This window comes from Melospiza georgiana, chromosome Z (genome assembly GCF_028018845.1).
Source record: "Melospiza georgiana isolate bMelGeo1 chromosome Z, bMelGeo1.pri, whole genome shotgun sequence".
NCBI classification, from domain to species: Eukaryota; Metazoa; Chordata; class Aves; order Passeriformes; family Passerellidae; genus Melospiza; species Melospiza georgiana.
Genome location: NC_080465.1, coordinates 27,830,112 through 27,853,212, shown reverse-complemented (window position 1 = coordinate 27,853,212; position 23,101 = coordinate 27,830,112). Strand labels below are relative to the sequence as shown.

Sequence of the window (23,101 nt, the reverse complement as noted above, 5' to 3'; positions counted from 1 at the left end):
GTTGCAGAGTTCAATTGCAATATTAAAACTCAGATGAGAGTGTTTTACCTGTCAGTGCCACTGAGCATTTGCAGGACAGCTGGTATCTGTTCGGTGACTTTAGGGGTATATGAAATACCGACTTAGGAAAACTTTACAGGGGGAAAAATATTTCTAATACTCATGTCATCAGCTTGCTATGCCTATTCAGATTTTTTTTCAAGGCAAATTTTGTTTTAATAGTGAAATCTGTGACAGTTTAACATGCTTTTTGTTCTTTAGAGTGGGCCTTTCTGGAATTTATGCAGAGATAATTGACAAAATGAAGACAGACATGCTGATTCGTAGCTAAGCTGATTGTGGGCAGCAGTTTGCCCTTGTAACAACCAATGGTGAAATAACTATGAAGAGAAACATATTTTGGTGTACAGTGCCTGCTTTTCTTAGGCCTCTACAATGTACGCACTCCGGCTGGGAGGTGTTTAATTTGCAGAGGTGCTGAGTGTGCCTGGTTCCCAGCTTTCTGGGACTTACAGGTATATATCCATCTGAAAGTCGGTGCTGCAGAGGCTTCCCAGGCTGGGGTTGGTGGTGCACAGAAACTGCAGCATATTGTTGGAGCTGAGATGTCTGTGTTTGAAAATGCCAGGCTAGTAACATGCATTAAATTTCCAATAATAAGTTGTTTATTTTAGTGGATTTTCAGGCTGGGCTGGCCAAAGTTTTATACAAATTAATGACTTCTGTAGATTCTGCTGAGAATAAGCTGCTTTAACAGAAATTCTTCTAAAGTCCTTATAACGTGTTTTGAGCTAGTTTGAAAAAGCAATAACTATACTATCATTGCAAAATTCTACAGTTTTTTTTGCCATTCTTTTATTAAGCCCTCTAATGTCATTGTGAAAGGCACATTTAAGAGGGCCAAATGCATAAACTAGAGAGCAAGAATAGGCTGCTTCTTTCTGTGGAGCTACTTGTGCAATTACACCTGAGTGTTTGCAGCATTATGCATGTAAACTGTGGTTGTCATGGGGTATTGTTGGTGTAGGTGATTATGTAGCTGAGATTTTGAGGCATTTTCAGGGGATTATGTTAAAGCACGGGGGGAAAAACTGCACAACAACTTAAATCTCTACTGCTTAATTTGAAAGAAAAGGGAGAAATGCTTTAGGTTTGGGGTTTTTTTTAAGACAGAACTGTGAAGTGTTATTTTTGCCAGTGGAAAGTATTCCTTAATCATAGCTGTTTGCTCTATGTTACCATAGCTTTCCTAATTTTGAGGACTTGCAAATGTCATTAGACTCAAAGTAATCAATTGTCAAGTTTTCATTTTTAAAAATAGGAGTTCAGTGACAAGAGATTTGTCTTAAATCAATAAGACACCTTGGAAATTTTATTTGGAAAAAAAATAAAAATAGTATTTTTACAATCTTTTATAAACTGAGAACTTTAATACGAAGTTTCTCTCCGAAGATAAATTTTTATAGTGAAGTTATAAACACCTGAGAACTGCAGTTTATAATGGAAACTTAAGGTCTGTTTTTGCTGCAGCAGCACACATGTTTCTAAAATGAAAAAAACTGACATAGTTAGAAGAAAAGAGCTGGTAGAGTAGCTGCTTGCCTTTGCTTCTTAAGAACAAGACCCATACTAAACAGATATTTTGCTTGTACAGTGGAATAGGTTGCCTTTCAGTATTCAAAAGCATTCATTACTTGCGTTAAATTATGTTTAAATGATTGTTATCCAGCCATTTCTTAAATTAGAGTGGGATTGCACTGTTTAAAACTTTTATATGAGTAACTTACATAGCAGTGCAGGTTCTTGCTGAAGCCAGCTTTCAGCCAACTGTAGATAAGATTATGAATTACTGTTGAAGTACTGCACTTAGTGGTTATCCAGCCATTTGTACTATAAATAACACTCTGCTGCTGTACAGTTGGCCCACTGCTCCCTGGCATTATCTGCTTGATTATTTTCACATTTCTCTGTAAATTCAGTGATGAAGTGCTGGTCTTGTTCTCCTTCCTGGAAAAAATAATCCCTTGAAGCTAATGGGAGCTCTCCTTCCATAAGAAGTATGTCATGAGCCCATAGGTCAGCAAATTTTATAGGTATCCTTCTTGGCAATCAATATTCTTTCTTCCCCCTCCTTTCCTGAGGTGGAAGAGGTAGAAATGAAATAGCATGCAGCCTTGGAATTAAGGAAGTGAATGCTGTTTGGTGGAGGATAGGCTCCCCCACTGTCAATAGCAGTGACTGTCTCGAATCTGCCTTTGAGACCTGTTTGCCAGGAGGTCCTGCTGTAGCCCATCCTGATTTCTCCAGGTCCATATACAAGGGCTGAAGTAGGGCACAAAATATCTGGAGTGGAATCCAAAAATGTACGGGGCAGGATATGGATTGCTCTCTGCTTAACATGTTTTATGTCCTTTTTCTAAGGAGAAAGGTGATATTGAAAGGAATGGCAGTAAACTGAATAGTTTCTCTGCACATTTATAGAATAAAAATTACCAACTTTGTCTGGGTGTTTTGCATAAGGATTTATTTTAATTTTTATGCAACAACTGCTTTTACCATTGCTTTCTCAGTCATTTGTAAAGCATTGGAAATGTTCATGGAAAATTATTGATGGAAAATATGGTAGAAAATCTCTATTTGAAAATGCAGAACATAGGACCCTCTTTGATTTCAGCATGAAAACTTGCCTTTGTCCCTGCTTCTGGAAATCAAGTTGCAGTTTTTTATGTTAAATGATTCCTAGTACTCTATTTTATGCTGAATGATTCCTAATACTCTGCAATGTGATGCATAAACCTAATGGATGGAGGGCATGAAATCAAGTTATTTTAAACACTTCACTGAATCTTCCTTACAGATACATAAAAACCAACCAAACAACCAAACCAAGGAAAAAAAAAAAACTTTAAACACCACCACCACTGTTTGAAGACAGTTTAAAAAATTGTTAAATTATTATGTGAGTGTATCTTTGTATACTTACATGCATATACCAGTATTATAAATCAGCATAAAAAGTTGCAGGCAATTAATATGTTTAAAGCCTCTAGTTTTACCTCTACTGTGAGACTGAGTTTATAAGGGGGTTTATGCCTTAAATGTCATATTTTTATTATTACTCCTTTATCATCTTAGTAGTTACTTAGTATGTCTAAAATATTTTTTCTGTTCCGGTCATGTTTTCATAAAATCAACACACATTTCTATAATGACAAAATGTACTAATTTTGGGGATTTTTTTGAAAGAGAACTGTTCAGAGGCTAGTGTTTTGATACAATTCTGTTAAATTGAATAGAGTTCCCCCACAAAGCTATATTTATGAATCAAAAACCAAATCTCTTGTAAAGATCCAAGAGTCATTAATAATGTTGTGTCAATATGTGAAACTATTGAGTAGTACACGAGATGAAATAGCTCCTGATTGCTTTTAATGATTCACCTATCATCCTAGACATTACAGAAGGTCTCATCTGAAAAACATGAGCAGAGTGTAGCACTTACCACGTTTTAAACTCATTTTATCTGATAATTACTTCTGAAAACATTAGTATTTCAACTAATTTCTTGGGTTTGGTTTGCTTTTTTTTTTTTAAAGTTCTGTTCCTCCATGCACTAATGGTGTGCAAGTGCTGCCTCAAGCCACTTGCATTCCTTCAAGCTAAAAAATCCGTAAGTCAAACTGCAGTTTGGAAAAGTTCATGTCCAGCAAGTTTGAGCTTGGATTATTTTTATTCTTAGTTTTAATGCTCCTGTATAGGAGAAATATAGACTTTAAAATACAGGTTTTGAAAGAGAAAATTAGGCAGTGACATCCTTGCTAGTAATTATAATGTCTTTTTACATAGCACTGGGCATAATAACCATGTTGTGCAACACTTGTTCTCATATCTTTTAAGGGGTTGATTTTGGGTTTTTTTCCAGTGTTAGTTGTCTTTTGCAACAATTTAAATTAAAACCTTATCCATATTTTTAAAATCAGGAATAAAAGGTAGTGGGATACACTTCTGTTCCGTTCCATATCACACTCATCACAATAGGATTTGAGTAGCCTTCACAAAAGTATTAAGCAGTTAACTTTTGTCATGTATTTCATTGTCTTATCCTCTGCTCCTGGAGAGGGCTGTATGCTGTGAAGCATTTTGTTTCAGAAAGGGTTTTTTGGGAGGTAGAAGTGGTGGCTTTTTTTTTTCCTTTAAGTACACTTTGCTATGTATTTGTAGTAGAGCAGGCAAAACTGAGAAACTTGGCCTACATCTGGAGTGAGAGGTGGTGATGCTTGTGACCAGTTTTAGGCGACAGTGCCAGTTTTGGGACAACTCATTGAAAAGATCAGGTGCCTTTTCAAGAAGTTGGTGTGCTTTGAGTGGAGAATTGTGAAGTGGAGGAAGTGCCTGGCTGTGATCTTTGGGCAGCGATCTGCAGTAGCTGCCTCAGAGTCATCAGTGTAGTTCTGCAGTGGTTGATTATATGGGTATTGGTGGGAAACACAAAAAAACTTGAAAACCAGGTAACCATACACAATCTGTGTTGCTAGTCATGGTGCGGTGTTCAGTGCCAGTTATCTTCCAAAGTGCCAAAGGCTTTCTTTTGGGATGATGAGGCACTTGGGCTGAGAAGTGACACCAGCTGTGGAATTAGGTGACTTTCCGCCACAGCAAAAAGAGTTCTTTCAGACAACTGATAGTTTTAGTCATGGCCATTGTGAGATCTTAGTTAAAAGAATTCTAGAAGCTGATGGTAGTGACTTGGCATCTCTGCATCTTTGATCAATGGGGACAGTTTCATGACTGCAAATTCTATATACTGCTTTTCTAGGTTCCCAGCAGCACCTGTTCTTAGGTTTAGACTGTTAGAAGTACATGTGTTTTAAGGTTGTCCATGATTAAGACTTTCTTGGTGGTATGTGTGTATTTCTGAAACTGGAGTTCATTCAGTCTCATCAATTGCATTCTCAACAAATGAAAAAAACCCCATGACCAACACCCAAAACAACAACCAACGAGCAAACAACAAAAGGACTCTAAAAGAAAAAGGGACCAAATGTATGTGGTGTGTTGAAAAATTGTTGTGAGTATGCACAGGCTGTGTTGGACACACAGTCCACCAGAGCCAGATTTCAGAAAAGAGAGAAAATATGGATCTGGAAATGCAGTTTCTCTACAAATGTTAAAAGATACAGGGCATAATTAAATATGAAAGCCTTCATTATCTGTTGTTCTGAAATCAGAAAGAGTAGAAAAGAAAATCAATTATTGCGGATTCCAGTAGTAAAGGGTTAAGAAATGGAAGTGCAGGATCCCATCTGTGCTTTAATGCTTTCCTCCAGGAAGGCTTGAGACATTGTTAGTGCTTTATGATGAATCTCAGACAGCCCTCCCTGAAGTGGTGGTGTATCCTGCAGCCCCACCATGAGCTGAGTGGAATTGATAAAACTTCCTTCAGCACAGCCATAGTGAAAGCTTTGAAGACAAAGATAAGTTATTTTCTCTCCCTTTCTTTAGGTCCTTTCTCTGAATTCCAGCTGTTTGGGGCATCTAGTAGGTACTAGATGTAGTACCTTTATACTTGATTTACCAGAAAGGAATGTGTTCTGGTAAAGAAGCTGAGATTTTCCCAAGAGCTGACCACACCATAAGAGAGTTGGAAAACGTGTAGTGAATTCCTTGAAGATAATCCTAGATGAACTCTGGGCATTGACTGAGTCTTGCTTTGGTAGGTATAGACAGAACAAATTTCTGTGCCAGGAATTGCCAAATGTGTACCAAACTTTCAAGGAAAAGGATTATACTTCTTCAAGCTGGCCCTTGCTCAGTTCTCTTGTAAGAATATTTCATTCTGAAGAAGTATCTTAATGTCCTGGATTAGTTTCCAGAGATGGGATTTTTCATTTTCAGTGCTGGGTGGTTACTTGCCCAGTAATTTGCTAGAAAAATTAGTTAATTTCTTAGATTCTCAGGTTTTTGTCTTTTTCTTCTAGTACTTAGAATGAGAAGAATAAAGGAAATCTGTTTGGGTGCTGAGGGTGTTCTCGCTGACAGTTGTGGCTCATATTCCATCGTTATCTTCTTCAGCTCTTCATTTTTCAATATCTGCTGTAGTCTGTCACTTTCTTTAATGTCTCAGAGGCCACTTGGTAGCCAGGTGGTTTCAGAGGATCTAGGTGTTGGTCATACAAGGTGAGATGGTGTATACTGCCACTGATCAGCTTAAGCACATGATTTGGAGCATTGAGATCTACCCTGTTTTGGGTGGGCAAATTAGGAGGCAGATACTTGCACTTCAGCATCTGTTACAATGTGTGTATGAAATCTTTCCACCAATTGCTAAGATTTGGTGGTCTTTTCTATGAATCCTCTAATAGGTAATAGTCAAATAATCTGGAAAATAAAACAAATATTCTCCTTGGCTTTGTTCTATGCAGTTAGATGAATAGTTCACTGAACCAGCAGTGCCTCTGCTGGGTGTGCTGTTAGATGAGAAAAGGTGGTCTAAATGCCAGCTGCTCACAGGTGGTGAGCACTAACCACAGGGCTGATATTCTGATCATTCCTCTGCACTACTGGGGAATCCTGAGATCGAGTGAAGGGATGACTGAAGATCTTGCTGTTGCCAGTGTCAGCAACAACAGAAGCTTTGGTTTGTGTCACAGTAATGCTGTCTTTGAAGTGTGTTTTGAGATGTGGAATTTGGCTTTCTGTGTCAGTTTTCTCTTGGTGTGGCCATTTCATCTGAAAGCAGGAGCAGCACATCCTGGAAGCATCATAGTAGCTGGCAGGGCTGGTAATCTGCATAGAATAGAGAATGTGTAGCCTATTATGCTTGAAAGGGAATTATTATGCTTGAGGGCAAAGTTACAGTGAAATGTTTCTTTGAGAAAGCTAAGGTTGAGAAAAGCACTGCATAACCTGACTGAACCTGTAGGGGAAGACACCTGTTTTTCATTTTGCTGGCTCAGCAGAATTTTAGATCATGAAGGTTTAATCATTTTGGACATTTCAGTGCATTTATCTTAGATTGCAGATGTTGAATTTCTTTGTAAGTGGATCTTCTCTCCACAAAGTAAATTATGGGAAAATACTTCATAACAAAGCCTAAGAAAAAGTTCCAGTTCATGGGCTGGTAGCAGTGGCTGGCCTTTTAATAATATTACCAGTAATGTGCAACCAGAATATCAGACACAGAACGTAAAACAGCAATTTGTGTCCTTCATTCAGCAGTGCTTTCATATTTGTGGCCAGAACAAACCAAACCTTTGTGTTTTAGTATGTATTGGCCTTAAAATTATTCCTGACAGAGCTTATCTGCTTTCAGAAAACAGCCTTAATTTTGATATTATAAAGAGGAAAGTAACTGGGAACAAAATGCCAGTGCAATTGTTTATTAAATAAATTGGTCTGTGTCATTTTTATGTTCTACTAGTAAGAAGTAGGTGATGCCAGATATGAATGTCCCAGAAAAAGCATTTTGAAGTATAACACAAGTGAAATGTTGATCAACTTGTTGGAATTATTAATTTTTGAAATAAGGCCTTTTGAAGCAAAGTTCATAGGAATGTATTTTTCATTATAATTACCAGGTACAGTTCCTGGTTTGTGTTTTTAAAATAGTTGTGTTCAAAAATGAATTGCTGAGCATAGAAAGAGCCAACTGAACAGATACAGATAAACCACACACAGTGGGAAGAGATATCATACAAGTGCAGTTCATAAGTAGATGAGAATATGTTACAGATTGAGATATTTTGCTTTAAATATAGTGAGGACTAGTTATCTTTCATAAGCATTGAAAGGGGAGCTGACTTTTCATCAAGGGAGAAGTCAAAAAACTGGCCTAAATGAAGTTGAGCAGAGCTGTCTTTTTCACTACGTGCTTGCGAAATTTTGTCAGCCTGTGGCAAAGATGGGCTTTATTTTGCAAGCCAGTTCAAAGCGTATTTCAGCTGCAGAATACGTTCCCCCCCTGCATATTAATCAAACAGCAGACTAGTTCTTTCAGAGTTAAACTCTTTTCACTAGTATATTGCACTACTGTACTTAACAATTGTAAATGTGGACATTTTTTAATTGATATTTATTTATATGCTAGTTGATATGAATACATTTTAGCCCTTGGCGGGGGGGGGGGGGACATACCTTGTGTTCATTTAAAAGAAGTCACTGTGCTGATCAGCATCTGAAGAATATTGAGATAGACAATGAAAACATCTGGCTAAAAACATGGTTGAGTAAACAGTGTTTTTTTGAATTTTCAAGCTACCAATTTGCTTAACAGTTTGAGGAATAAGGGGATTTGCTCTACAACACTTTTATTTAGTTGCAGCCTGCAGAAAAAAGCATTCAAGGCAGTGGGGGAGAGTTTATAAAATGAGATTCATTTGGGGATTTGTTTGACCATGTGAAGTAAAACTGCAGAGATGATCTGGACCCATAAATCCTGTCTCCTGGACTAGTAGCATTGCTTTCTTGACTGAAGTTTATGAGGAGATGGAACAGGCTGCACAAGGTTGAGTCACTCTCTCTGGAGGTATTTAAAAAAAACATTTAGACTTGGTGCTTAGGGACACAGTTTAATGGTCAACATTGCAGTGCTGGGTTAGTGGTTGTACTCGGTATATTAGAGGTCTTTTCCAACCTAAATGTTTCTGTGATCAATTTTTTTCTGAAGGGAACTATTCACAACTCAGCTATGGAGTGGGGGTTTTCCCTTTCTTTCCTAAGAGGGGAGTGGGAAGGAATTTGGTTTGACTTGGGAAAACATTGTAAATATATAAATGAAAATACCTTTTGTGTTTTTGGGGATAGACACAAGATTATCTTCCACCAAGTACAGGAGAAATTTACTTATGTGTGCCTTAAAAACTTTAAACATTTCTGTGTAATTTTCAAAGACCAAATTGCTTTAATTCTCTATAAGGCCTTGTTTCTCTTGTATTTCAGCCAGCGTTTTTCAGTGCACAGTAGTGATTTTTTTTTCCTTTTCCCCCCTGTTTTTTGCTCAGTGTAAACAGTTCCTTGCTGTGGTTACACAGACAAATATAGCAGAGAACCCTTTTCTCAGAGAAGATTCTCCCTGTGCATTTTTTAACCATTTTTGGGAAGAATTGATCTATTTGTGCATGCGAGAGAGGGAGGCAGTAGCTGTAAATTGAAGTGACATCATATATATTACTCCCATTGATCCACTTTTAGACTAGAGCCAGGATAAAAGGAAATGGCATCAGGGAGGAAGTATGCTCATTTAGGCGCAGATCCCAGTGTGATAATGGAGTAATAATAGAAATCACGCCACTGTCAATCGGTTGCTGCATTAGTCTGAGGCAGATTTTCCCTCCAAGGAGGCTTTCAATGACTTCATTCAAGTGCAGGCAGGAGCAAATGGGATATTCAACATACCAGCTGTACAACTTCAGTGATTTGTGTCCTGGTGGAGGGGTGCAGTGCAAGTGCTGGTGCTGTGGATCAACTCAAGTAGATATATATGTGTCACATTTCATGGCTGAAAGGTCAGTAGTCAAATGTTTCAGTGGCAATTTTTTTCCTAGTATAAAGGGTGAATCGTGCATTTATTGTGTTTGTTAATTTAGGAATTGACAAATACTCTCTTACGTGTGGGTGGTCTTCGGGGATGTGAGATCGATGACCTCTATAGCTGCTATACCAGATCTCTGAAGGGGAAAGATTTGTTTTCTTTGTGCTTTTTACAGATTAGGGGTTGTACTTTGAAAATTCATAGTTTTGTTCAAAGATTATTTGTAGAGGACCTTTCAAGCCTACTAATCTAATAAGATACTCTTGTAACACAGTATAATGGCTTAAGTGTTTTGTGTACTGATATGAATAAAATACAGAGTATGCTTTTCTTACTTCCAAGAGATTTAGTATACAGTGAATATCAGTTATATTTTCAATTAATTTATGTTTTCTTTATTTCTTTCATGTTGCATTTTTAAATACGGAGCCAGTTTTAATATTCCCTATCACTCACAGTTTTGTTTTAAGGGTAATAGCCTCTTTACTGGAGTTGCCACATCAGGTAACTTAGGGGAAGCAGAGAACAAATGGTTGTTTAGTGGCAGGACAAAGTGAACTCTTTCAGAAGGCTGAAGAGTTGGAGGAGAAGTCTTACATTCTTAAGGGCAAGATAATATATACAGTGCTGGGATACAGCTTTATAGAGGGGATGATGTTTAATTACATGGGACGTGACAGGAAAACCTCTAGTGTGCTTGATTACAACATATTCATTTATATCCTCTTTGTAGTGTCCATAGTCACAGCTGGGGGAGGGCCAGCCCTGAGAAAAGTAATATGATTTCTATGCAGCAGGCATAGGTTGAGCAGGAACTATCTACTTTACAGTATAAATAGATGCTGTTGCAGCAGTTTGACATAATGAAAACTATTTCTTGATCCTTGCCACATTTCGTGATTGAAAAAATCTGCTTTCATAATTGCATATGTTTGAACATTTTGATTGTGTATATTCTAGTTCAGAGTACGAGGGGGTTATTTTTATTTTATTTTATGAGGAGCACTGAAATTTTGCATTTACGGTGTTATGGCTGTTTTCAGAATGTTTTCAGCCTGAAGACACAACTTGAGAGTGTGATGATTGTCCTGCTGTAACTTGCTGTGTCTGTGTTGTGTACTTTTCTGTGGGTGTTAGATAATCAATATGCATTCACAGAATATGAGTTGTTGTAAAGGAAAATGGTTATACAGTTCTTGAAAAGAAATTTGCATTTAGGTCTCTGCAGTATTTATGTTTAGATAGCACTTAAGGCAAGGACGTCTTTGTATTAAGCATGAGGCAAACAAATTGAAAATTGACAACATGCACCCCAAACAATTCTCCTGGTAAGAAAGATGGAAAGCAACAGGTGGGCAGGACAAATAAGGATGGTGGTAGGAAAACAAAAAACAGTGAGAGGGGAGTTTCTGAGAGAAAATTCAAGTGCAATTTTTGAAGCTTATTTATAACCATTAAAAGACTGCTTTGGTGAGAATGATACTCATATTGTTGTGTGTGGGGAAAAGAAAATGTCTGCGCCCCTGAATGAATTTTGTAGCAGCTGGTGTCATGAAACTCTGGTTGCAATTTTCTGTCTCTTGGCCTAAGTTAGGGTTTTAAAGCAGAGTCTCTTTTATTGAAAGGAAAGGTTAAAAGTGTAGATGGGAACATTCTTCCTTTTCTGTCAGAAACGAGTCGGAGAACAGACTGTAATAGCGGTGCGCAGTAGTGCCTCTGCAGGGAGAGGCCTGCCCGCCAGCGCTCCCCTGCCAGCGCCCGCCCTCTCTGCCCGTGTTCACTGGCTCCTGCCTTGGACTCTGACTAATCCGTGAGATAGAAACTGGGATGGAAGGTGCCATCTTGGGCACCTGGAACGTGGGAAAACAGCAGAAGCCATGGTCTTATTCATAGAATCACAGCAGATGCTCAGTTTGAAGGGGCCCACAAGGATCATCGAGTCCAATACCTGGCCTTGTACAGGACGCTTCAGTAATCACGCCATATGCCTGACAGCATTGTCCAAACACTTCATGCACTCTTGGTTTAGTTTGTTTGTTTTATTGGGGTTTGTTTGTTTGTTTTGCTGACTCTCAGAGTTTAGCCAGTAATTCTGAAAAAACTTAGCCATGATGCAGCACTAGACAGATGTAAATTCAGGGCATGGCTGCTACTCTGCTGTTGCTCTTTTGTTTGCTTCTGTAATGCTGCCTTAAACAATAGCTTTTCGTGGGTGAATCTGTGTAGCAATTATACTGCAGATACATTATAAAATACTCAGCTGTTCTATGTACCTACGTATTCAAGCAACTGTTCCATAGCTTCTGCAAATTAAGTATTGTTCCTCTGTCTTTTTAGTTAACAGGGAAAACTGTCTAGATCAGAAGTTAGCTTTCTTTGTGTGGTGTTCTGCAACATTTTGTATTTTATTAATGTTCAGAATTAATTGCTTTTTCAAGTAGTGCCACTTCTCAGAAACTTTCCCTGTTTTATTTTTTAACTTGTCTCACCAACCCCTGACAGCTGCTGTTAGACTTCATAATAAGTATTTAAGCTGATATTTTACTAGTTGTCCTGAAATGAAATATTCAATATTTTTAAATATTGAATTTTAAATATTGACCACTTTAAAAAATACCATGTGATTGGCAGGCTTTGGTATATTACTTACAAAATATTTCACTAAGTGCTAGTAAGATGTGGGATATTTTCAATCTTCAGGAATACAACTTTACCAATAAAAAATGGAAAGAAATCAAAATGCAAAGAAACCAAAGCATTACCATTATAGAGATGCCCTTTCCTCTTTACTCTGATTTAGATACTAGTCTAAAAGGGAAGAAAATGACATGTTGCTAAATTAGTTATTAATGTAGATATTTTACAGATTAAGACTTATCAGAAGATCCTGGGTATCTTCATGGACTCAGAGATCTGAGCTCAGAAGTCTGGTCTTGCTCAGTGCACATAAACAGCCCTGGCTGTGGGATGTGTTGTTGGAAGAGGCGTTGCCTATAGCTGACTTCTTTTCATGCTTGCTTAGTGCATTGTCTCAGCAAAGCAGACATGGGCAAGACAGCAAGGTGGTAAGAGAAAATCACCAAATGTGGTGAAAGCTGGGAGTACTGTCAAAGTAGCAGGATGTCTTTTTTATTAGTCTGTCTCAAGAACATTAGAAGTGAGCAGGATTGGTTTCTTTTTGTATGCAAAAGCTTTACTGACATTCTTTTGCCTTTCCCCTTCCTCCCCTGGTGCCCTGCAATGATGAATAGTGGGGAAAGTTTTGGGACATATAACAAACTTCTGACTGATCACCTTGGAGCCTGAATTTCCAAGAGATGTTTCCTGGCAGCTGGTGCAATTTCTCTGTGAGCTCTGTTTGAATTATTTATTTGTTCATCCAATAAGCCTATTAAACAGAGCACTTAAGCACTGGCTACAACAGAATCTTGTGCTTTTTTTTTTAGATTACATTAGGTTCCAGTTCAAAATGATAGGTCCATGAGTCAAGAAACTAACTGAAACTACTGAATATATATCTGTGTGTAGATGCTGTACTGTGTGTGCCACAAATACAACATTCATGCATATTTCCCATGAAAGGATGGATGGTTTGTGACTCATTGCACTAAAATATGCCTCAGAATGTGTTTTTACAACAGTTGTTTGGTGGGTCACTTATTTTTGTGGTGTTTCTTTGTTCAGTGCAAACAAATCACTCAAATGCTTGTATATCAGATAAAAACACCACTCTAAAAATTATACGTCCATACGCCTCATTGATTTCTCAAATTATACACATATATGTAAATTATTCTCTCTTCAAACCCAAACAAAATAAAATTACCTACTTTATGCATTCCATAAAGATCTTACTTATCAAGCTATGATTCTATTTCAATAAGACAAACATGTTTTAGATCCGACCTAACCATAGCAATGGAAACCATGAAAAATGAGTCCTAATTGTGCCCCAACACAGTCTTCCAGAACACGGACACATAAACCCTGAGGTTTTTCAGAAACCAGCTAGAGATCCAAGTTGTATTTAAAGCACATGCTGGAAGTACACAGGTTACCACACACTTGTCCTCTTTAGTTTGTTTCCATTAACATTGCTCAGCCAGTAGAGATCTTCATTCACACATGGCATTTATTTTTCTTTTAGCTTCTCCCTGACCAGCTGGTCTTACTTCTGGAGTTCCTCTTGGAGGAGAAGACATTGTGTCCTAGAATACTGCAGTGCTTAGAGAGAACATACCAGCTCCGGGAGCAAGATGCTGAGGTAAGTCATGTAAAAATAAATCTCTCTAATGTATGCCACTGTGTTGTTGACTAGGAAAAACAGTGTTCCACTAGGAACCAGGCTCACTACAGGGTTTTTTTTTTTCATGTCTGAATCTGAAATTGAATGATCCTAACTCCAGTATTGTTGCATCTTCATGTGCCATAATAACTCAGTGTTTCTCTGTGTTTTGTGTAGGTAGGTTCAGGTGTGTTTTGCATACTGTGGTAGTAAAATACAGCACAACCCAGATGTCCAAACTATTTTACATGTACCTTAGGCAGCACTTTTGTTCAAGTGTTAAGTTTTTTCACTAAGTTTTTCTGTGTAGTGGAGCCTAGTTTGTTTTTGTTGTGATATGTCTCCAAATGTAATCATGTCTGTTTTAGTCTAAAATTATTTTTCCCCATTGTCAGCTCATATTGTTCCTCTTTGCATGCTCCAAAGTCTCAGTCAGGATTTAGGAAAGTTAGCTTTCCAGAGAGACTACATTGTTTTCTGGTTTGGGGCCTTAATTTAATGTTTTTCGCACTTGCTTCTGCTAAGTACTGGTGACATTAACAGCCCCCAAGGAAAACACTGCTTTATATGATATCATAAAGGGTAGCATCCCTGCTCCAAAGCGCTTTATGTCTTTGGGAGGCAAACCGGTAAATCTTTATTACCATGTGCAGAGAGGACTCTTTTAAGTCCTATGGTTTTCTTGAGCACCCTTGTAAACAGCCTTTGCTTCAAGTATGTAGTATTTAGGAGGAGGTAAGAAAGTTAGAGATGAACATAAAGGAGTCTAGAGATGTATGTGTGTTTATGTGTGTACATATATATATATATATATATATATATATATATATATATATATATGTATATGTATGTATGTATAAAATAAGGGTTAATTATGATGTAGCATACGACCAAGCTACTGTGCAATGAAGGAATATGGTGAACTTAACATTTGGCTCCTGTTTATTTAAAAACAACCTTGCAGTAGGTTGCAGAAAGCCTGCTTGACTTACCCTGTTATTCTTGGAACTTTGTGGCGATTATTAGAATTGAAGGAGAGATCAAAATATGTCTTATTACTCTTACGGCTGAAGTTGCTGTGTGGATGCTTGGAAAGACTCGGAAATCCAAACCTTTACATAAAGATTGATAAAACAGATATCTACCTTCACAGAAAAAAAATAAATTAAAAAAGCCCAACATTTCAATTGCTGCTGTTTATTGCACCTTTTTACTTTTTGTTGATACAGTTTTCCAAATGCCAGATTTATTTTTAATTAGTACTTGAACCAACATTTCTTTTTATAGGTATTAGAATACATTTTAATCACATCTGAATACCAGTGAAATGTCAGAAGTTCTATTATGGGAAGAGGAATTAACAGGGACATAGATCAAAGCAATAGCTGTGTTGTTGTTGCTGTTTCATGCCTATGAATTGTAAGCACCAGGCCACAACCTTCAGTTTTTCAGTTTTTTCCTTCCTCTTCACTTTCATACTTTCTTTTTTCCTTGCAGTGTTAATGTAAAGTACGCAAACAATCTATCAGAATGTTTTTGTGAGAAACCTCCACAAATCATCAAGATTAGGACCTCTATGAAATTAACATAATCTCAATTTTATTTTACAAGGTGAAACTAAGGGTTTAGCAGACAACTCACTTAGAAGTACACCTAAGATAACATTAGCATTAGTATTTTACCAGTCATCAGACCCCAGGCACCTACAGTCCTTTAAAGGGAACCAGCTCCCATGGCCTCATCTAGTCTGAGGAACAGACTATTTGGGCCTCATTTCTTGTATGTGCACGGGGGATTTTTGTTGTTGTGACCCCAGGGCAAAGAACTGCAGTCTGAGCCTGTTCTTGTCTAGATTAAATTTGTGGATACACAAATCACTTCTAGTGATTCTGCTGTATTACTGGAGATCAAGTGTTCTCAGTAGCTAAACATCAGAAATGGATTATTAAAAATAAAAACATAAAAAACTTGCATGCAGGTCAATTAAAAAAAACCTCTCAGTGTCAGAGGGTTTATTCCAAGATTTTTGGAAGTGAGGTTGTCAGCTGTGTCCCATCTAGCAGCAAAAAGTTAAGAAATAAACTTGTTTCCTTATTTTTGAAAAGTAGCATTTAAATTCACAATCATCTTCGAGTAGGGATAAGCAATGATATGGCCAATAGTGTGAGAGGCTACATACACAAAGGAGTTTGGGGATTTTTTATGTATTTTCACAAATTTTGGTCTTAAAATTTGTACATAATAATTTTGAAGGGGGTCCATCTGTCCTGCACAAGTACAGCATGGAAAGTCCTTGCCTGGAATGTAAAGGTTGATCTCTCTTGAAGAGATCTCTGCACCTACTCAGTGCAGTTCCTTTCCTCTCAAATTAGGCTTCAATGCAGATACATAGGCTCAATGTCTATCTTCCTACTTGAACAGACATTTGAATGCTTCTTTTAACAAACAAAAAATAAATCACAGGTTAAGTAACATATTTGCGATTCATAATGTCTAACTTTGGAGCCACAAGAGCCAGAACTGTGAATGGCTTAATCACATTCCAGATAGGTCTGCCCCTAGTCTTGGATGCCAAGAGAGGCTTGTAGGGCGTCTGCCAAATTTCATAATTTGTGACTCCTTTCCACTTTTTGCAGTCCACTTCTGTAACAAATAATTATTTCGCTTTCCATTTATTCCTCAAACCTTGGAACATCTGAGAAGACACGAAACTACAAGTTTCTTTTCAAAAGATTAAATTCATTGATCTGAGCTGTTTGAATTAAGCATATCCAAGAGATCTTTGTTTTAAAGTTTATCGCCATTTTCCTTTCTTCTCTCTGTGCCTTCAGCCCATTGTGGCTTAGCCAAGTAGTGTCAGACAAGTGGGAAGCAATTGGATTGTGTCCTCAATTTTCTCTTCCTGTTCCCCCTGTCTTGTTGTGCTGCTTCCCACTACATAACAAAATAACTCATGCACAGGCTACATCTCCATGACATACCACATCCTGCATTGAAGAGAAGCGTTATAGAAGCTGGCTGTATTTTGAACATGACAAAGTCCAGCTGTAAGTTCAGCTGGCTGAGGAGAAATGGCATATGTTATAAAGCAGCAGCTACAGTTGCCATCAGACCGCACAGTGGGATAATAAAATTTAAAGTGGGTCTGCTGTTGTTTTTGTCTTGTTTCTTTCCAAAGTGGCTGTTCTAGACAGCTGTTTCATTTATTCAATATCTAGCATCTGGCAGAATGTGGAGAGTTGGTCTACATGGAAAGTTTTGGGTGTCTAGTATTTTTTAAAATCAGTCTGACCTTGATGACATCTCTTCTGATATGACACTGCAATCTTATCTCATTTGAATAAGCTATTGAGAACTTCCATATAAATAAAGTGGAATAAATAATTTACAAAAGACAGCACCATGAGATCTGGGTTAACAGTCAATGAATCTCTTAGCTAGGTGAGCCCTCTCATTACTCCCCTTATTTCTGTTCTTCATTTGGCCAAAGGCCTGTAACTTGTGGCACACAAGGACACAGAATGGCTGAGTAACCTGCAAAATAATGAAAAATGTGACAGGAAGAAGATCACAACCATAGGAGAAGAACAGTGGGTGTGACACTTTCAGTCCTATTTAAGACTTGGTGATATTTCTGCAAGTGTGTTTTACTTGTTGCTGAATTATCTAAGTGGTGATAAAAAGTACAGAATGTGGATGGAGCAGAAATATTTATGGTGTACTTCCCCAGATTTTTCACTGTAGAGTTAGCTTTCCTTTCTTTCCTACTGCAGATATCACTTTTTTCTTGCCTGCACAGCATATGGAAAGTTGCTTTGTTGTGTTTCCTTGTCTCAGCAAGCAGATTGAAATGCTCTTCACTTATATAATGCTTTCCCTGTATTTGGGATCATAATGTGGTATATTTTGGAGAGAAAAGAGAAACTAGAAGTCTTTCTGCTGTGAATGTGAGTAAAATGAGTTAAGATCATAATATCGTCAGTCATGTGGGTGGCATAAAGCTGTTCTCACACGAGTACTTCATTGTGCATGAGGTCTGCCTGTGTGACCAAGGCTGTGAAGTGATGGCATCTTATTTCACTGACAGAAATGCACACAAACCATCTAAGGTGCTTGTCATCCTACAAGTGGTGAGAATTCTGTTATGGCAAAATAACTGTGGTTCATTGATCTTTCCTAGCCTGTGAAAAGCTGGCAGATGTGGAAGTACAAATGAATTTTTGTCATTTCCCATCTGATGGTGACTGTTGAGCTGAGCACATTCTCATGTTGCATAATTCAGCTGTCCTGCAGATTGTGAATGGGCATTGTTTGAAGGCACGCTTATGGAACAGAGCTCGGTGGACAGCACCGTAAAACGGGGTGGGAAAAGGGAACTGCTTGGGAAAGGTCAGTGCATGCTTGAAGAAGGCACTTGGTGAGCTTTACTTTCAGCACAAACACTGAGCCAGTCCTCCCTTGGGGCAGGGACTCGGAAGCAGTGTTCAGCTTTTGAGTTCAGTTAGTAATGTATTGCAAATACCTCCACAGGCTTGCCAGTCCTTCCTGACTCAGCTGTGTAGCAACAGGTAGGCACGTTTCAGATAGTGGCATTGCAACCACAGGGAGAGAACCACCAGGGTTCTTTTCCTTAACTGATGTCATTGTTGGTATGAAGCACCAAATCAGAAGATAAAAAAGGTGACATCTTGAGCTGATGACTCTATTACAGGGCATTGCTTTCCAGTGATTTTTTTTCTGCAAGAGTAAAAATAGTTTCTGTACTTATTTTGTATTTAAATATACAGGTTATTACACAGTTTCAGCTCAAGTCAGGAGGAGATGTGTTATTTTGGATAAGACAGTATGTTTTGCAGGACTTAAAAATCTACTGTGAAAATTTACCAGGAGTGCAAAATAAATTTCACCTGTCTTTTGCTTTCTGAATATTTTAGTTAAAGCATTATTGTGCTGCTAGACATAAGTATGGCTACATTGAATAATTTTTTATTTGCAATTGAATTGCAGTTAGCACATCAGGAACCTGATATAAGTAGTCTAGAAAAGTATAATAAGGAACCTAGAAAAGGCTCTGTAGATGAGTCAGTCTGCAGGGTAGGTTTGTTTCTGGCATAAATCATATTTGAGGTTTGTAGACTCAGCTATTACTTTTCATTAAATGGAAAAGAAAGAAGAAATATATGTTTTCACAAAGGGAAATCTCTTTACTATTATCAGTCTGAGGCTTTTCACACACTTCCTCACAGAAATACTATTTTTTCCCTGCTCTACTTCCACTTCCTTATGCAAATCCTTGCAAATATATCTCTGTCATAGAAAGCCCTTCCCATTTTCACTAGAAAAAGGGCTAATTTCAGGGTATATTGTAGACTGTCCTCTTTGCTGATAAATGTGTTGACTGAAGCCACAGCCACTTGCAACATGTCCTCTGTGATCTTGAAAAAATTTCAGTCTTCACTATGTTTCATGTTCTTGTTCATGTTACATCTAAATACAATTTGCAGGCTCTTTGGCACAGACAGTATTGGTATTGATATTGATATTGGTTAAGATAGTTTTTCAAAAGTGTGCATTTGCAGGAGTTGGATCTTTTCCCAGTGAAAGGAGCTTAGAAAAGGGTAGCTTTTAGGAAGGTGGCACTTGCTTCCCAAAGATGAGGTCCAAAATTCAAAGCTAAGAAAATTGGAACAAGATGAGGGAAAAACGTTTCCAGTGACAGCCATGGGAGTCCTCCCATGAGACTCACTCTGGCTCATGTGCCTATTGTGACTGAGTGGATGTGTTGAGATGAATTTGTAAGACTGGCTGAAGGATAATCTCAAGTAGCTATAATTTGGGTTTGTTTTGTTTCCACATGCAAAGTAGGGGGGCTTTTCCAGCCACTTGAGAAGAACAGAAAATCCCTCCATCAGCATTTGCTGAAGGGTATGATCATAACACGAGATTTGTGGAGCACTGGAAATAGCTCTCTACCAGTCAGCACTCCTAGTCCCACACCCCTCCAGGAGCCAACAGCAACATGTTTTTTCCAAATGATCTCAGTGACTGCTGGTGGCATGAGCAGGAGTTTTTGTGCCCTGACTGCTGCCATTACTGGTGCTGTTCACTTATCACCTGATTCTTCTAACCAGTTTTGAACTTAATTTTCTCTGTGTTGCAGTCCAGAAACTTAGCACAAGTTGGAAAGCAGAGGAGCTGATGGTAGGAGGGAACCAAATATGCAACTGGGTTAGTTTGGCATTTTATTACTGCTTTTCCAAAGAATCTGTGGAGGAAGGGGTTGGAGATAATTCTGTGTCCTATTGTCCCGCAAGGAGAATGAAGTAGAGTCCTCTGGGCTTCTGAACTCAGACCTAAAGGTTTTCTGAATTGGATGCAATTGCTCTACATAAAGTTTTACTCAATATTTCTTTGTTGGGCAGTATAAACCCGATGCTGTAATACAAACCACCAGCCTTTGTTATGAAATTTTAAAAGTTATTTTATTTACATATATATGATAGCACTGGCATAGTGCCTTTGACAAGGAGGGGGGTACTTCTAAAATGCAAACAAAATCCCCTAGCTGTCAGCTGTAGGGATGTTCCTCTGAGGTTTGCTTTCTTTGGCAGGTTTTTTGGTTGGCTTGTTTTGGTTTTTAATTCTGAAAAAAATCTGAAAATATTTTTATTTAAAATAAACTTTATTTGAGACTTCATCCAAATAGCTTGTCTAATAGTTCTCATTCCTGTTTGAAGGCTGGCTGCAGATGCAGGGTATGCCTGAATAGGACCACAATTTGGAAACAATCTTCTGTGCCCTGTGAGGTCTAAATACTTCAAGAAGCAGGACAATTCAAAGGTGCAGATTCTGATATAATTTCTTAACCACGCAGATATGATTCCACCACTGAGTCACTGACTTAATAACGTGGGTAAAGTCTGCTGTCCTACTTTCAACCCTTGTGCCAGCTGGAGTTGCAGTGTTCTGAGAAAGAAGAGAAATTTTGTTGTGTTGTAAGCATTGTCCTAAGCAACAACCATCACTGTATTCCAGCAGCAGGGAATAAAAGAAGTGGAGAAGATGACTAAAAAATGTCAAACACAGAGAAAAATCGAAATGCTCTCATTGCATGAATGAGCATATTTCTTCGGATTTTATAAAATCAATGCATTTTTCACTTGAGAATTTTTGCTGGGCATTGAAAAAGGAAGAATAAGAGTGATGCAAAAGGTCTTTGTCTTTGGAGTAAAAATCTTGTATGTAATTATTCTGAAACTGGAAATCCAGGTTTTAAGCAATGGGAGATTAGAAGGATGTGAGCATGGACTGAGTAGACTGGCTGTGACCTAAGTTATGGAAAAAACAGGCAGCTACATTGTTCATTGCTTGGAATTTGAGTCTTATTTTTGTATGGAGTTCCAGATTCTGTCTATGACAGTAATCTTGCCTGGAAATAACAAATGTTTTTACCACAGTCACTGTGGGAGACCAAAGATAAAAGGTTTCTTGACTCTAGCTACAAGACGGGTGAGGTAAAAGCAGAGGGATAAGAGAGAGGGGCATTAGGCAAAGGGGATAGCTTACTGTTGCCTTACAGCAGCCTTTCCTTTTGCTGAACAGGGGATATAATTTAATAATAATTTATAACAGACTGCTGGTGTGCTTGTCTGAAACTCTTCAGAGTTTAACTTCTACGTCAGATGTATATGTTTATGTGCTTTTTTTCCCATTATAAGTTTGGATTTATAAGTTCAGCATGCTTTTATGTGCATATGTAAATAATCTGTGTTGAAACACATATGCAGACACTATATAGATAAAAATTATAAGCAGACTCTATCTGGAGACAGCCAGAAGAGACAGTGGTAATGAAAAGTGTTTTAATTGCTTGCTATGGTGATAAAAATTTCTGCTGATTCCAGAGATACTGTTGGGATAGTGACAGCTTCAGACTGAAAGAGGGTGGGTGTAGACTAGCTGTTAGGAAAAAATTCTTTACTGTGAGGGTGGTGAGGCACTGGAACAGGTTTCCCAGAGAAGCTGTGGATGCCCCATCCCTGGCTGTGTTCAAGGTCAGGTAGAATAAAGCTCTGAGCAACCTGGTTTAGTGAAAGGTCTCCCTGCCACTGGTGGGGGTGTTGGAATGAGGTATCTTTAAGGTCTCTTCCAGCCCAACCCATTCTATGTTCTGTCATAATCTAGCCATTATTGTAGATAGGTGTTTCAGTAGGCTGTTAGAGGGAATGTGGATGGGGCTGTATCTGAGATGGCAGACAGTTGTGTTGCTGCATTTTGGCAAAAGTGTCCATTTGGACGCAGCCAAGCTTACCTTCCTGAAGGCATGAGTCTTGTCCCTGCAGTACCCCTCTGATGTTGGCTGCACCTTAGGCTGGGACCTGGTTTTCCCTCCCCTCCCTCTGAGGTGCAGGATCTCCTGACCCCCAGCACCCTCTCCATACTCACCCTCAGACTGTGTCTTCACACATGCAGCCATCCTCACCAGAGCACCCTGCCGGGGAGGGAAGGAGCAAGAACTGAGAGCAGGCAAGGTGGCACAAGCATTGTTTCTGTCACCAGCCAGAAGGCAGCCTTGCTCCTGAGAGCTGGCAGCACCACAGCAAAGTGAAGCTCAGCACACATCTCCAGTGAAATTGTTGAAAAGGCAGATGGTGACATCTTTTCTGCCATCTTCATCATGCTGCAAGCTGTGAATGGCACTGGTGCTCCAGCATGCTGAGCAGGCAATAGTGAAAATGCAGGCAAAGGCCTTTGGTTCCAGTATAAATAGTGTATCTATGTTTTAAATTGAGTCTTATTTTTTAAAACCTTTGTTTTTGAAATTAAGTGAGTTAACATGCTGTGTTAAACAATTCCTTACCTTACATGCACTATGATATAGGAGCTGCTCTCCCCAGCGTAGGGACAGTGGCAGCACAAATGTGCATCTTGTGAGAAAAGCCTTCAGGCACCATGTCAATGTGGTCTCTCAGACAGTGCTGTTGAAGCTGTCACACTGCTTTGCTGCTGGTGGCCTTTTCCTCATCTAACTGTTCTCCGGGTCCTTTTCCTATAATCACTTTGTTGGTTTGCTAGAGACCATCCTCTTTTGTATCCATCTCCTGTTAGACAGGGTAAGGAGGAGCAGGCTGAAGAGCATTGAGATTACACAATTAGGCATCCCAACCAAGCCTCTTATTCACAGTGACAGCTTTGACATCAGAAGAGAGACAGCCAGTGCCACCTTTGAAAAAGGATTAGACATGGTTTCTTAGTCTCTTGCCTTTTCTGACTTCTTTTGGAAGCTT

At 38.6% G+C, this 23,101-nt stretch overlaps 1 protein-coding gene across 6 annotated transcripts in view; it reads left to right on the top strand.

Moving 5' to 3' along the window:
• The window catches only part of AOPEP (aminopeptidase O (putative)), a 177,549-nt gene that overhangs the window by 140,190 nt on the left and 14,258 nt on the right, over positions 1-23,101 (top strand). For all 6 annotated transcript variants that reach the window (XM_058044022.1, XM_058044019.1, XM_058044023.1 and 3 more), the window contains one exon: positions 13,677-13,793. In XM_058044022.1, the coding sequence (XP_057900005.1) occupies positions 13,677-13,793 (117 nt within the window). The remainder of the gene's footprint in view (positions 1-13,676; positions 13,794-23,101) is intronic.